General features: G+C 46.3%; 1 protein-coding gene across 2 annotated transcripts in view; it reads left to right on the forward strand.

The window, feature by feature from the left end:
- IGF2R (insulin like growth factor 2 receptor) overlaps positions 1–15,744 on the forward strand; it is a 98,659-nt gene that overhangs the window by 45,870 nt on the left and 37,045 nt on the right. For both annotated transcript variants that reach the window (XM_074333775.1, XM_074333774.1), the window contains 10 exons: positions 3,898–4,062; positions 6,632–6,775; positions 7,952–8,095; positions 9,194–9,331; positions 9,921–10,065; positions 10,594–10,771; positions 11,416–11,531; positions 11,989–12,157; positions 13,385–13,564; positions 15,166–15,267. In XM_074333775.1, the coding sequence (XP_074189876.1) occupies positions 3,898–4,062; positions 6,632–6,775; positions 7,952–8,095; positions 9,194–9,331; positions 9,921–10,065; positions 10,594–10,771; positions 11,416–11,531; positions 11,989–12,157; positions 13,385–13,564; positions 15,166–15,267 (1,481 nt within the window). The remainder of the gene's footprint in view (positions 1–3,897; positions 4,063–6,631; positions 6,776–7,951; positions 8,096–9,193; positions 9,332–9,920; positions 10,066–10,593; positions 10,772–11,415; positions 11,532–11,988; positions 12,158–13,384; positions 13,565–15,165; positions 15,268–15,744) is intronic.

Consider the following 15,744-nt stretch of genomic DNA (forward strand, 5'->3'; position numbering starts at 1 on the left):
TTGCAGGAGGTCACAGGGCAAGTTTGGTTTTTCTGAGCGATTAGGATACCTTTCCTTGAAGTCTTGATGGACTTGGCTTTCCAAAAAGCCATGTTGCTCTCTATATCTTGAAGATGCCAGACATGGTTTGCATCTGCCAAGAGGCGATGGGATCCCATCATCAGCAGAGAGCTGTCGTAGTGGTTGACCTCCAAGCTGTGACCCCGGCCAGTTCAGCCTCCCACAGAGCTCTCGTTCTGGAGCTGACCAGGTTCCTGCCCTGTCTGTTCAGAGGCTCAAGCCCATGTGGCTGCCCCACACCCAGGGTCTTCCTGGCCCTTCATGCTGTTTGTTTTGTGTGTTTCTGTGACCGAGCTTTTGACCATTTGGTTGTGAGCCGGTTCTGACGTGGTTCACTGTAGGGTCTGGGAGTGGCAGCTGTGCGTGGCATGAAAAAAATACTGAGGACCATTTCTTTTTCTCTTTTACTTTTTATTATAAAAATTTTGAAACATAGAAGTAGAAAGAACATCACAATGAAAATTTATAGGCCCAACACTCAGATTTAATGGTCATTAATGTTTTGCCAAATTTGCTTCCTATAAACCCTATATCACTAATGGATCGTAACACTCCACCCCACCTCCGAGATGGGGCATTCCTTCATGTAGCCTCAGACTTGACAGAATTAACAATGATGCCCTAATGCCAGAAACTCAAGTGTTTTGCTAGGCTATTTTCATTATGATTATGACAAGGAGATCTGATAGTGAGATGTTAGATGTTTTGTGAGAGATTTTGAGCCTGCTCTCGGCCTGGAGTTGGACTGTACAGTGTTTAAGACTCCTTTCAGCTCTGTGATTCAGTACTCCAAATGGAGCAAACTGTATATACTGTAAAATTATTTCATTATTACTTTGTCCACATTTAAATTTAGAGTTTTTACAGAAAATCTGTTGGTGGATTCTGTGTTAATTGGATAAATGTAGTAATGTGTTTTTGCATATGAATGGGTGTTAATTGGCTGTGTAATGTAATGTGGTTTATAGTTTAACTTGGATCTCTAGGAATTATTTGTGCTTATGAGTCTAGGGTTCATGCATTTCAGGACATTAGGTGCACAAATTTCCTTTTTTAGCCACAATATATGTATTTTTAACCATTTGTTTCAATAACTTACATCTGGTTTCCTGTAATGTAGTACCTTATTGTTGGTAACGCTGTCAAGGGATTAGATCATTCTTTTGGAAAGAATAATGTATTGAGATAGACTAGTAAGAAATCCACAAATTTAAGTGGCTCATTACATTAAAGGTTTATTTTCTTTAGCTCAGTTTAGGTCATTGTAGGAGCTGGAGGTGGGAACTCTGTTCCACGTGGTCATTCAGTGACCTTCTCATTTTTTTTCCCCCCCCATACATATATATGTGTATGTGTGTGTGTGTATGTGTGTATATGTACACGTACATATACATGTATATGTATATGTATATGTATATGTATATGTATATACACACACACATATATATATTCACAGGAAGTGGAGTGCAGCATTAGGAATAGAGACAGTGGAAATGTATTGGCTCATTTTCCATCTAGTGTTGCTGCTGCCTGTAGACTTGGCCTGCAAGGACTCTGCAGAATGGGAGCAGCATTTTTTTTTTTAATGGGCTAGAAGTAAGTGGCATGGCCCAACCTCAGAGGCAGGAAGGCTGGGAAATGTAGCTTAGCTGTGAGCCTAGAGGGAAATTAAGCCACTTTGGTGAATAGGGAGCACTGTCTTTGCCACAGAGGGTGGAGAAATGGGTGCTGCCGCTACTTCGCCAGAAACCTCCTTGGTTCTACTGGGAAAATCCACTTCCCTCCCAGTTGCTCATGGAACCCACATACGTGAGGCCATGTAAAGTGATGTGCTAGGAACAAGCTGTGGACGCGGGACTTCCAGGATGGCACTTTCAGGACTGAGGGACTGAAGGAGAGATAATGAAAGGCTAACACTAATCGTGCTGATGGGTGGAAACCATCGCCCTGCCCCCACCCCTACAACCGTGGTCCTGAAGGCAAGGCCCGCTGTGTGTAGAAACAAATAAATGTGGCTTGGTAGAGAGGGGTTTTATCTTACTATTCTCCTAAAATGGTTTGAAGAATTAGACAGGTAAGATGTACCCCAATGGTTATGTAATTGACTCTGCAGACCATTAGTAAGTTTTAGGTGCAAAATCAGCTCTGAAGTACAGACGGGAGCTGGAACATTCCATAGTCTTATTTAATCGTTTGTAAACAAATCTGGTAAAAGACAAATACAGGGAATGCTTCAAGTTTGCAGAAACACAGATCTTTTCCAAATAGTGAACTAGAATTCCAGTAGGAGTCAACCCTAAGTAAACCATGTGGGTGGAGAAGAGAGGCAAGTGAGTGTCATAGCTTCTTCAGTAGTGAAGCGGTCCCAGCTAAAGGGTGGGTGTTGTGTTGTCACAAAGGAAGTCCGGAGCACTGATTCTTAGAGAACGGTTTAAAATATTTCCTGTAAGAAAGAAGGCAAAGAAGAAGAAGAAGAAACCCACAGTAGAGTATGGAAGTAATTGCCTTGTGCTTACGAGCCTGGCTCTGGGGCCAGACCGTCTGGATTTGATTTCTGGCCCCTCTGCTTTCTAGCTATGAAACCATAGACAAATTATTTAGCCACCCTCAATCTACTAAATGGGGCAAAAATTGTAGCTGTGCCATAGGATTTTTAGGATCAAATGTGCTAGCGTTTATAAAGGACTTAGCTCGGAGCCTGTTTTCTGCAGCCTGCGCCCACGTGGCACTGAGATGCTTGCCTAGCGCCCGGACCCAACTGCTCAGCACCGGGTAGCTGCTGCTGCTGGTGTTACAGTTATGATGTTTACAATGTGAAATACTGAATATAAATTGCAATTGGAACATTTGCCCTTGGTGCAAAATATTACTTCCCCTTCCTGGAGAATACTGTTAGGAAGCGCACCAAACCTCAAGCAAGGTGAGCATGTTGGCGTCCAGAAGAGATTGTTAAACCTCCAAAGGGTGGGGGATGGGCCTTGTGCCAGCGGCCTACCAGCTTGGAAAGGTGAGGAGAGAGCATTCCTGGGAAGGGGGAAAGTCAGCAAAGGTCACAGAATCCCAGGCTTTGTGGACCAGGCAAGGGACCCCGGAAGAGCTGGCTTTCAGACCAGATCTGAGCTGTTAGGGCTCCCAGTTGGGATACCTGGGGGGCTCCTTTGATGTGGTGGGCCAGGAGACCTGATCTGAGTAGGGGGTTAGAGGCACGTGCATTGATGAAGGCCCTGGGATCAAGGATGCTGGCACCTCATGGAGGTGTGCCCCCAGCTTTGTGAGGTTCCATGGACCTCAGCGTGCTTCATTTGGGAGCTCCTGTAGATATTGTCACGCTCTCATTTTAGGGATGAGCCCCAGGGAACTTGTCTTGCTCACACTCACCTCATCAAGCCAGTGGCACTCCTAGAATGGGAGCTCTGGTCTCTGCCTTCCTTTCTGTGAAGCCCTGGTCTGACCCAGAGGCTGCTCACGGGCCTTTTGGAGGCTGCCCGCAGCCCGTGAGCAGCAGAGCCCTGCCTGGTGGCTCCCACGTTCCTCCTTGGCACCTGTGCCATGTCCCCATGAAATGTGTGGTAAACAGCCTTAGGGCGTATTGAGACTATCCTATCAAGATGAAAGGCACACAGGCCTGCCTTTCCGGGTTTAGGCTTATCTGAGACTCGGCAGGAGCCGCGCTAATCTCTGAGCCCTTTGATCTCTAGGGTTTGGGACTGGAGTTTGTTTAACCGCACATTTGGCATTGGTGTCCTGTTTGCTGTTTCTTCCCTTGCTTGCTCCTTTGACATTCCTGAGTTTGGTCACATGATGACGTGTTCCATTTTTCCTTGTCACATTGCACAGCTAATGGTGGGAAAGGAGCTCCTGTATTCACTGGGGAGGTAGATTGCACCTACTTCTTCACGTGGGACACGAAGCATGCCTGTGTGAAAGAGAAGGAAGCCCTGCTGTGCAGCGTCACCGATGGCAAGAAGCGGTACGACCTGTCGGCCCTGGCCCGGCACTCAGGTAGGGCTCTCCGGCCGACGTGCGTCTCAGCCATGTATTCATGGGGGACTCTCTTGCCTCTTTCCCCATGAATATGTTTGGAAATGCTGTTACTGTTTTCTTTGTCAGCTGGCCTCCCCTTCCCCCTTTCTTATATAGTAATACGAATTCCTAGAAATGACATTGAATCAGAAGGCAGAATATCTGAACTTGAGATTGGCATTACAGTTTTCTACTTACGGTACTTTGGGCTAATCTTATCACAGTTTAGTAAAAACTGCCAGTGCCTGCTGTGTGCCAGGTCTTGTGTGTTATGTGATTAGAACCTTCTTCTTCTTCTTTTTTTTGTTTTTTAAATTTAAACTCCTGGTGGTAAGAGAGCAGATCTTAAAAGTGCTCATCACACACATTTGTAGCTCTGTGTGGTGATCGATGTTAACGAAAGTTAGTGTGGTGATCATTTTGTAATATATCCATACATGCAATCATCAGGTTGCGTGCCTCAATCTAATACAGTGTTAATATGTCAGTTATATCTCAATTAAAAAATGTAAAAAGACGTTTAAACTGTTATGACAGCCTTCAGGTAGGCAGTGTTGCCACTAACACGTGGACAGACTGTCAGGCTTAGAGGGTGACAAGCTTGGTGTGAAGGTTGGTGCCTCTGACCCTGTGCTTTTCCCCTTTGTCTCGCTGCCTAGTTCCCCGTCTCTGAAAGGGGACCAGCATCCCTGTCCAAGCTGACACTCTTCGGTGAGGTCAAAGGAGCGGGGATGTGGGAGCCCCTGGAACCCAGTGCAGGGCTGTATCAGTGAGAGGAGTGGGGTTTGCCGCAGAGGCCTGGCTCGCCTTCACGACAGATGCTTTCATTTGCTGCAGGAATTCTCGCTGAGCATTAGTTATGTGCAGGCACAGGTTAGGTGCTGGGGAGACTAGCCCCATGGGCCTTAGTAGTTTAGTGGGGCAGAGAAGAGTGGTGAGAATGGGCCTTCCCACGGATAACCGAATCTAGTTGGGAAATTCTAGTTTTACCCTTTTAGCAGTCCTGGAATTTGACATATATGTATGTGAATTGCATCTGTAAAGTGGAGAGAATACCAAAAGGAGAGAGAATGACTTGCCTGAAGTCACAGAATTACCAGCTGCAATAGGAAGTTGTGTCCTGACTCCCACCTGGTTTGGAGAGTATAATATTAGGAAGAGGAATTCTTCTTCTGTGGAGTAGTTGAGAGTTTTCCTTTAACACGGGACTGCAGAAGTCAGTGCTCTGTGTGCTTTAGTAGTTGAACACCCGTTAAGCTGTTGGGACACACGGTGCCATGCTTAACTCTGGTACACGCGTGTTCATGAAGAGATTAGTTTTGTGCAATGTGTGGAGAAAGCTCTCCCTTCTGATCAGAGACTAGTCTGAGGACTGGGGTGGCCGTATCCAGCCGTGTTTACTTGAGCAAGTTGCCTGTCTTCTCCCCGCAGTTTTCTTACAGTAAACTGAGTGGTGGTATTAGAGCCCTTTATTTAACTTTTTTTTTTTTTTAAACATCACTGTGCAAGACACAACTTAGGTCTGTGAGGGAGGCAGAGATGCATTCATTTACTCAGGTGACTTCTGCCATCGCTCTGGTTCTGTAGGAACCTGGACTATTTTTGTAGCATTTGCACCCAGATGAGTCTAAGGAAGCCATGAGGAGAGAGCTGAAAGCTTTTCCTGTCTTACGGCTCTTCAGCTCACCCCACTCCAGCCCAAACTTGCAGAACACTGTCCTTGCTTGCATGCGTGGCCAGCATGGGTTCTTCTGGGTGACTGCCAGCGTCACTGCACCAGCCCTGAGGAGCTGTGGGGCTTTCCTCTGCAGCCCCGTCTCCAGTCTGGAAAAGGAGCTTCACATCTTCCGTCTGCTTCACACAGCTTACCTCATTCCTTCAGCGACTCTTTATGGGATGGCCCGCCTTTAGTGACCACCCCTGGGATTTGCTGTCATGCTTTGAGCACTCAGTAGGTGCTCCGTCTGCCTTCTGTGGGTTTTTGATCCGTTTGTGTTCATATATGACTGGATCACAAACCATTTGTGTCCAGGGACCTGGACACTCACATCCTGTTTATTTTCTGGTGGCACTGAGCACTTGTCTCACACTTGGGCTGCTTGTGTGGAAGAGCTGGCAGGTTTTTTGTAGCTGCACAGGACTTCTTGATGGTCCTGACGAAGGTGCGTTGCTGCTGGCGTGACACGGTGCCAGGCACCAAGACATGGTGCTGTCCAGATTTGCTGATTTCCAGTTTCTGATCTTGTGCTCTGGGGCTTGGGAGAACCCTGCTATTTAATGCTTTGTCCTCCCATTACGCCTGCTTTTCTGAGGAGGTATTGGGCACAGTTCGTTTCTGTCACATTAAATGAGAAGGCTGAAAACCTCGGGGAATGGCTGTGTCTGCAGCCGGCTTGGGTCCAGCAACATGAGTGCCTGAGGTTCAGCGGGCACTGGCTTCATGAGCTTTGGGCCTTTCCCTTCACTTAATCATCATTTATGGTGTGACTCACAGAGAAATAATCACTGCCTTTGGCTAAAGAAGCTTTTTTTCTTTTTTTTTAAGCAGAACCGGAACAGAATTGGGAAGCCGTCGTGGATGGCAGCCAGAAGGAAGCAAAAAAGAAGCATTTCTTCATTAATATCTGCCATAGAGTGCTGCAGGAAGGCCGGGCAAGAGGCTGTCCTGAAGATGGTGCCGTGTGCTCTGTTGGTAAGTGGTGCCAGCGCGACGAGTTGGGGACCAGTTCTCCCGAAGGAACTGGCTGCATCCAGTGAGTTAGAAAAGCTCCCTGTGGTTTATCTCAGCCTCCACTCTCTGGGGCCAGCATGTAAAGGATGGTTAAAGAAAAACAATGACCCAAATGGAACTGCTTGGTGCGGTTTGGAAACAAGAGCTCAGGGGCCAGAAGTTGGCCGCAGCCGTCTGACATTGGCAAATGCCACGATTGGGAACGGGAGGAACCATGTGGGAAAATACTTGGTTATGTATCTTCTCACTTTGGAACCTGAAGAATCACATTCCTGGGACTTGTGTAAAACTGAGTATAGTTTTTTGACACCTTTACCACCTGAAATTGTTCAAAAGTTGTGGTGTAAGGTGACTGGAATCTCATATTGTAGGCTTCGTGCCAGAGTGCCGTACTCCTTAGGTGCCTTCTGCTGTAATGGTTGGTCTGTAGCTGACCTGCAGAAATATCTCAGTCTGATGTACATATGTAGCACGTTAGTTGTCACTGAAGACTCACCTTGAAAATGACAGGCAGGGAAAGTAAATAGAATCTGCTACAACCATGAGATGGGAATTGTGAACCCAGGTGGGGTTTTAGGAATTACCCTAGTATTTGGAATTGATGGTGTGCCTTTAAAGCAGTCCAGGCATGTCCATGCCTTTATTTAAGAAGGACGTGGTGCAAAGTTTCAGGACTTGATAGTAAAAATCAGCTGAACCAAGAATTCATATGGTCGCCTTCTCAGCTTGCTGAACAAGTTTAGTTTCTGCTTTGTTCATGAGACACACTCTAGCCCCTTGGCTATGGTTTTAAAAGACCTGTATCTCAGGGGAGCTGAGGCCCCGCAAAATGGGGCAACAGTGTTACTTTACAGGATGCCATGCTTGCCTTTTTGCTTCCTGTGGCCACGAAGGATGTTGTTTATCATTCTTATATTTCCTGCTAAGCCTGGAGGTGGCCTTCAGCTTTTCAACATGGCTGCCACCAAGGTCAAATTTATTACTCAAGAAAAACCCATCGATCATCTGGGCCAGGCCATGTGAGCTGAGAAAGGGGCCACGGCACACCTGCTGGGTCTTGGCTAAGTTTTGGTACTTCTTTGTGTCATTATGAGTTTTAATCATGTCTTCTGTTTTTCCCCCCTTTCTTTTTTCCAGATAAGAGTGGAAGTAAAAACCTGGGCAAATTTATTTCTTCTCCCACGAAAGAGAAAGGAAACATTCAACTCTCTTATTCTGATGGTGATAGTTGCGGTGATGAGAAGAAAATACAAACTAATATAACACTTGTATGCAAGCCAGGTAAAAATTTAAAAAAAAAGAAGAAAAAGATGAAACTTGTGTGTGTGTGTGGCTTTTACCCACATTCTTCATTTCTCTATTTCTCATTGGCCACGGTCACGGTGATAAGGTTGAAAGGGATGGTACCAAGCATTTCAGGTTTCAGAATCTTTAGTAGTGGTCATCTGGATTTGATTCCCCATCCCCTGTCCCAAACCACGTGGTGTCCAAGGGGGGACATGTTGTAATTTTCCAAATGAGTCTTGGGTCTCAGTGCAGCTTCCTCTCCTTAGGATTGATACAGAGTGACCAGGTGGCCGCTTAACTTCTTCCAAAGGAGGAAATCGTGAATGATTTAAAAATGCTGTCCAGGACCTCACCATTAAACACACGCTCTTCTTTACTTTCCTTTATCTATAGGTTTACATTGTTTTTACAGGGTCAAAACCTACATGCATTCTTACATTTTTATGTTCCTCAAAATGTAGTATTTTCTGAGTACTCTTCTATGTTTCACAGTATTTTTTATAATTTTTAGGGACTTCCTTGTTGATAATGTTGATAAAGACTTGGGTTTTCTATTTTTAAACATTTTCCTTATTGTTGGATTAATAGCATGTTTCCAGCGTTGGTAATTGTGCTATCACATAGCCTCTCCACATCTTGTTGAAATACTTCCTTTGGATAAATTCTCAGCTATGGGATAAGGTACAGGGCTAGGACTCTTTTTTTTTTTTTTTTTTTTTTTTAATTAGGGTAAATATACATAATATAACATTTACCATTTTTAACAAATTGTAGTAAACCTCATATAACAGGAAATTCACCATTTTTAAGTGCACAGTTCAGTGGCATTACGCACATACACAGTGTTGTGCAACCATCCCCACCATCCATCTCCAGAACTTGTTCGTCTCCCCACACGGAAACTCTGCAGCCATTGAACACTAACTGCCTGTTCCCTCCCCTGGCCCTGGCAGCCACCCTGCTTTCTGCATCCGTAGTTTGCACTACTGTGGGAACTCATGTGTGTGGAATCATACAGTATTTGTAGGACAGTTTGCAGAATAAGATTTTTCGGGGACAGTTAGTGATGGATCTTTTCCTCCCCACTGACAGGTGATCTAGAAAGTGCTCCGGTGTTGAGGACCTCCAGCGATGACGGTTGCTTCTACGAGTTTGAGTGGCATACGGCCGCTGCCTGTGTGCTGTCCAGGACGGAGGGAGAGAACTGCACCGTCTTTGATTCCCAGGCAGGTGTGTATCTCAGCAGCTCCCTGGTGGTTTAGCGTCACCTGGACCTGCTTTTCTATAAGTGTTTTAGAGGTACCTACTTTAGAATTATAGTGTTACTATTTGACCCAAATTCTGAAAATCTGACATTTGGGGCTTATTTGAGGTAATGAAAAGCCTTAAGTTCATGGTTGAGGTAGGTTTGCTGAATATAAAACCTGAGGGTCCCAAGGAACTAAGTCATGTTTGAAAAGGCTTTTCGCATGAGTTTCTGGCCAAGAAACTCACCTCGGAGAGACTTTTCACAAAGGTCATTGTATTGTGGTCGTTCTGCTTTGAACGTACTAGTTGTGTATTTGACCAGCAGTTACAGGCTTTGAATAGAATTTTAAGGTTAACAGTGTAAAATGGTAGTGAATCCATCTCCAAGGGACACGGCCAGACTGTGGTTCTGGTGGCCCAAAGGGAAAAGCCTCTTCTCTGCCTTTTTGGTGCCCCTTCCCCTGGGCAGTGTCTGGGAGGAATGTTTATCCTTGAAGCTGTGAGCTGAGGTTCCCTTCTTGACTGTGGTCGACTGACCTTCCGCACTTGGATTGTTTTTACTCTTTCGCAGGGTTTTCTTTTGATTTGTCACCTCTCACAAAGAAAGATGGCTATAAGGTTGAGACAGAGAAGTATGACTTTTACATAAACGTTTGTGCTGCGGTGTCTGTGGACTCCTGTCAGCTGGGCTCGGGAGCCTGTCAGGTAGCAAAAAGGCAAGTCACTGTTTTCAGTTACAGGTTTTCCCTTAGGTGTCTGTCGTATGCTCACAGGTATTTTATTCAGGCACAGGTGTGATCACTGCTAACGCCATTGCTTTACAACGAGCATCTAAACACTGAGAAGAGCTGACCTAAAAACTGGAGGCTGTTCGAAGTTTAATTTCCCAGAGAAGGAGCAGGCCACACCCTTGGAAAAGAAGCATGAATTTACATAATACCTTACTTCTGTGTAACTGGCACTTCTCAGTTGTTAGATGTTTATGTACATGTTTCGTTATTCAGTGTTGTGTTAGTTCAAATGAAGTGAGCTGTACCTTGAACCAGCTATGGGTTTGGGTCCTGGATTGGGGGTAGGGTTGTTGTCACACCCACTGTGCTTAGACATTCTAACTCAGGATCAGGGTGGTCTGTGGGCCAGGCCCTAGTCACAGCTGCGCCCCCACATGGCACATTGGCCCTTCCTCCAGCGTCACAGCGTTGCAGTGTTTCTGGTCTTTTCTGAGAGACATTTGTTTGTTTTAGTGATAAGAAGGCTTGGAACTTGGGACTGAGTAATGCTAAACTGTCATATTATGATGGGATGATCCAGTTGAATTACAAAGATGGTACGCCCTATAATAATGAAAAGCACACACCGAGAGCCACGCTGATCACCTTCCTTTGTGACCGAGATGCTGGAGTGGGTGTCCCTGAATATCAGGTAGGAATGTGCTGTGTGTGCACGTGTGTGTGCTGACACCCTGTCAGGGCAAAGAGGAGAGGGCGTCAGGCTCACCAAGGAAGGCAGGGGAAGAGAAGGGGGGATTACGACAGGGCGCACAGCTTTTCTAGGGTAAGATGAGGTATGACCATAGGTGGGCTATGAACTGGGGTGTTCCTCAGGGACGAGCCGTCAAGTTTCTGCTCCCCAGGAGCCTGCGTGGGTCCTTTTTTAGAAGCAGAGCTACTGTTAGTCTGTTTTCCTGGCCAAATGATCATTTCTTGAGAATTTAATTAATCCTTTTAGATTTGCCAGGGTACATAGGCAGTATTCATTTTCTGAGCTGTTTCTTCAATGGGCCATACTCGTCAGTGATAGTCTACAATTCTGTTGGTTTTGGGTACAAAACACACAAAAGCATCAAAACCATCCCTCATTCCCGCTTAACGGAAGCTAGATTTCCGTCTTAATTTATTACTAGTCAATCTTCCATTTAAAAAAATGAAGGAAGGTGGGCGAAGTAAACTTTCTTTCCTGCAGTGTTTATTTATAGAAAACGCTCCTGTCATTTTTCAAATGCTACCTTTGTGTAACATTCCCTGTTCTCTTTGCCATCCCCCCGTTTCTCCTTGTCGTGCGATTAGGAGGAAGATAATTCCACCTACAACTTCCGGTGGTACACCAGCTACGCCTGCCCAGAGGAGCCCCTGGAGTGTGTGGTGACTGATCCCACCACGATGGAGCAGTATGATCTCTCCAGGTGAGGTGGGGTCAGCCAGCCCTTGGCGTCAGCCCAGGTCCAATTAGTGCTGAGGTCGGTTAGACCTTGCTGGTGAGCGTGTAAGTGAGTCGCGATAGGGAGTCCGTTAGTTCTGGGGTGCAGGCCCACGATGGGGAGTCTCAAGCAGAATGAATTCTAATGATGGTCTGGTAGCCTTTGTGAGATCAACCTGTTGTTGCCACTGCAAAGCTTCAGCCTTCAGCTGCTTCGTTCAGTGACTGTGCATCCGAGGGGCTGGGGGCAGTTCAAGGTGTGCTGCAGTCCGAGCTTAGTGAAAGTCACGTGTGCGCTTGGGTGGCACAAGTCATGACGAGCCAACCTCCGTGGTATGACAGAGGCATGTGTCACTCTGTGTTTCTCTCTAACTACTTGGAAATGAATTGTCAGACTGAAATCTGCAGGCTTCAGAAACATACATTTTGCTTTGAAATTTTAGTCTAGCAAAATCCGAAGGTGGTCGTGGAGGAAACTGGTACGCCATGGACAACGCAGGGGAACGCACCACGTGGAGGAAATACTACATAAACGTGTGTCGGCCGCTGAGCCCCGTGCCGGGCTGTGATCGATACGCATCCGCTTGCCAGATGAAATACGAAAGCGGTCAGGTGAGTCTGCCTTCCTGGTCGCCCGGTTCTCCCTCCCGAGCACATGCCTCAGAGGGCAGACATGCTTATTTTGGGACTCCCAGGTCAAAGGAGGCCTGGCTGCTGAAGTGGGGCCTCTGAGTAAACTCATCTGCCCCCCATGGGTGCGATCGTATGGAAATCACTGTTCAGATGTAAACCTTTAAGCAAGCCTTGGTGTTGGTGACCTCTGATCACAGAACAGGGCAGAGGGAGCCTTTGATGGAGCGTCGCGCCTGAATTCAAAGGCACCTTTGAGTGACCAGCAGACATCCATAAAGAATGGTTTTTGCTTCCAAAAGCTCTTGCTTCTGGCTAATTAGTGGGGAAACCAGCTCAGGAGAGCTGCTGTGGGTGAACTGGATCCAAGCGCGCATCGTCGATTGAGTGTGGTTACTGCCAGAACTTTGATACGTTTCCGTGTGCTCCTCACACGGTGACTCTTAAAATAAAGAGGGATGTGTGCTTCTTTAAAAATAGCATCTTGGGAATGTGCTTTTCCTGGCGTATGTTGCATGGCAGCTTGGAGGCGTCTTGAAGCTGGCACACACTCTGTTGGTTAAGAATTGCATTCCCTGTTGATACACGGATGAGTGTGTGCATGCGCTCTTTGTGGGAGCAGTGGCCTCACAGTACGGACTGGCTCACTCACAGATTCTGTATTTGCGGATTCATTTCTCGCTAACATTTGTTACCCAAAATTAGGCCTCGCAGCTCTTTGGCAGTCATTTGGGACATGGACAGAGTGGCCCAATGTGCATGTTCCCGGCTGAGGTGGAACAGGGTGATGCTCTGTGTTCTTGTCTCATTCCTACTGAGATGACCAGAGGATGGGGCAGTGTAGGGCCAGAAGCTCCTGGCTCCGGGCCAGTTGGACGGGGTTTGAGTCCCACCTCTGATTCCTGTTAGAGGGGTGGCCTCGGACAAGTCATTTACCACACCCGAACCTCGTTTATCCATTTATAAAATAAAGAAAATAGAACCTACAGCATGAGCTGTTTGGAGGATTTAAAATCATATTTTAAGTGAGATGCATAGACGGATGTATTTCCCCTGTATGTGAAAACAATGGTTCTGTGTTCACTAATTCAGCATTCGCAGCCACTTTATAGACCACAGCTACCGGGAGTAATGAGAATCAGCTGTATTAGTAATGAAGTCAGCTGTTTTCTCTTCAGAGGGGAACCTCACAGACATGTTTGTTTGCAGGGTTCATTTTCCGAAGCAGTTTCCATCAGTAACTTGGGAATCGCCAAGACAGGCCCCTCGGTGGAGGACAGCGGCAGCCTCCTTCTAGAGTACGTCAACGGCTCGGCCTGCACCACCAGTGATGGCAGGCGCACCACCTACAGCACCAGGATCCATCTCGTCTGTTCCAGGGGCAGCATGGTAAGGCGCTGCTCCTCCCATGACCTGGGTTGTTCTGCGTTCTTCTGTGACCAAGTACCTCCTCATGTGTCTCTTAACAGAGACCAGTGAGTCTGGGGAGGGGGGGGGTGCAGAGGAGTTAGGTTGCACTTAATTCTGCTTTAGGGCAGCATATGATGAGGCACAGAGCATGCAGTGGTGCTTTTGTGGCTGTAATTCCAGAAGTTGAAGCCAATTGCTGGTATTGTGACATAACACTATATGCTGTTCTACAGACTCAAGTTTTATCTCTGAGTTGTACAGGCACTGTCTCGCCTATTAGTTTTTGTGCATTGGTGATCTGAAGATCATGGCAGCAGAATGGGTCTTAGAGGTGGTTCATTCTCTAAGAGTTCACAGATAAGGAAACGGGGGCTCGGTTCAGCTCAGGCCCATGGGCAGACAATGAGGGATATATGTGCAGCTCATTGGCAAAACAGGCAGAAAAATTAAGGCCAGGAAATTAAAAGGTGATGGAGATTGCTTTTGGCTCTGAGTTCCTAAGCTGGGATAGAACAGAAGAGAAAAACTCCAAATATACACGCTTTACGGTCATTCTGTATAGTCCCAATTGCTTTTTTAGTGAAAACTATGGCAAAAAACATGTAACATAAAATTTAACATTGTAACTATTTTTAGGGGTACAAGTCAGTGGTGGTAAGTTCACTCACAGTGTTGTGCGCCCATCACCAGTGTCCGTTTCCAGAACTTCATCATCCCAAACCCAGTTCCTATTTCACCTGGAGTTTGACGTGTATACCTGATGTCATGGTGTTCGAGTAATTGCCAAACTGTTAGATAAATGCAGAGTGGAGATACTGGAATCCATGCTTATTATCAAATTGTTTTCAAGTCTGCCTTTCAAGGGTCCGTTACAGCTTCTTCTAGCTTCATTGTAATGGAGTAGCAAAAACTCCCTTCAGCAGTCCGGTGGACTCTGGCTTACATTCCAGTCGTCCTGCAGAGCCCAAATTCTCTATGTTGTTTGCCAGCACATGATGTTTTCCAAACAGATTATAAGTTACTAACAGTTGCGTGGATTTTTCACAAATTGAACACATCTGTCTGTTGTGTTACTCCACCTCCACCACCCCCTGCCATCCAGAAACACAACCCTAGCAGAGGTACCCATGAGCCCCCTTTGTACCCCCTTCCGGTCATGTCTCTCTCAGCCCCTGTCCTGACCTCTAACACCATGGGTCAGTTTTGCCTGTTTCTGAGCTTACATAGATGAAATCATACACACTGTAGTCTTTGGTGTCTGGCTTCTTGCATTTTACACTCTTGGTGGAGAGCGTTTTTCAAAACTTCGGTTTGGATCCCAGTTCTACCATTTACTGCTGGCATGATCTCAGGTAAATTTCTTAGCGTCCAAGCATAAGAGAGAAAATCTCCAGGCTAGGAATAATGAGGATGTTAAATTGTAATTAGATAATGCTCATTAAGCACCTAACATATTGACTGACTATATATAAAAAACTTTCGGGAGGGTTGGGCTATTTTTATATATCCGCTGGAATTCTTTGGGTTAGATTGAGTTCCATTTTCTTAAATCGACTCTTCTCCTGGATTTAACCTTTCAGAATACCCATCCCATATTTTCTCTCATTTGGGAGTGTGTGGTCACTTTCCTGTGGAATACAGAAGCTGCCTGTCCCATCCAAATAACAACAGACACAGACCAGGTACGTGCGCCGCCCCGGGGCCTCTCGCCGAGCTGTGCCTGCCACCCAGGCAGCTGGCTGTGCACTCACCCCTTTTCTCGTGTTCCCAGTCTGTTACCAGCATCCCCATTTCCTCTGCGTTGGCATCAGGCATCTGGAAGTCATCCTGCGTTCCTCTCCCATGCCCAGCTCCCACATCCTGGGATAAGAACTAGGACCTTCAGTTTCACTCCCCGATTACTATAGATTACCTGCTTGATGTGGTAGTGGCAGCCCAGGGGGCTCTGGGGTTCTCTGTCACTGCAGAGATCTGAGTTGTTAATATATGACTCCAACACCTGAAACATTCCTGTGCCCTGTCACCTATAGGATACAGCCCAGGTGTTTTAATGTGTTATTATCTATAGGACACAGCCATCTATTTAATGTGTCATCTATAGGATACAGCCTGTATGTTCCAGTGTATCATCATCTGTAGGGTACACCCATCTGTTTTGT

This window comes from Rhinolophus sinicus, linkage group LG05, assembly GCF_036562045.2.
Source record: "Rhinolophus sinicus isolate RSC01 linkage group LG05, ASM3656204v1, whole genome shotgun sequence".
Taxonomy (NCBI): Eukaryota; Metazoa; Chordata; class Mammalia; order Chiroptera; family Rhinolophidae; genus Rhinolophus; species Rhinolophus sinicus.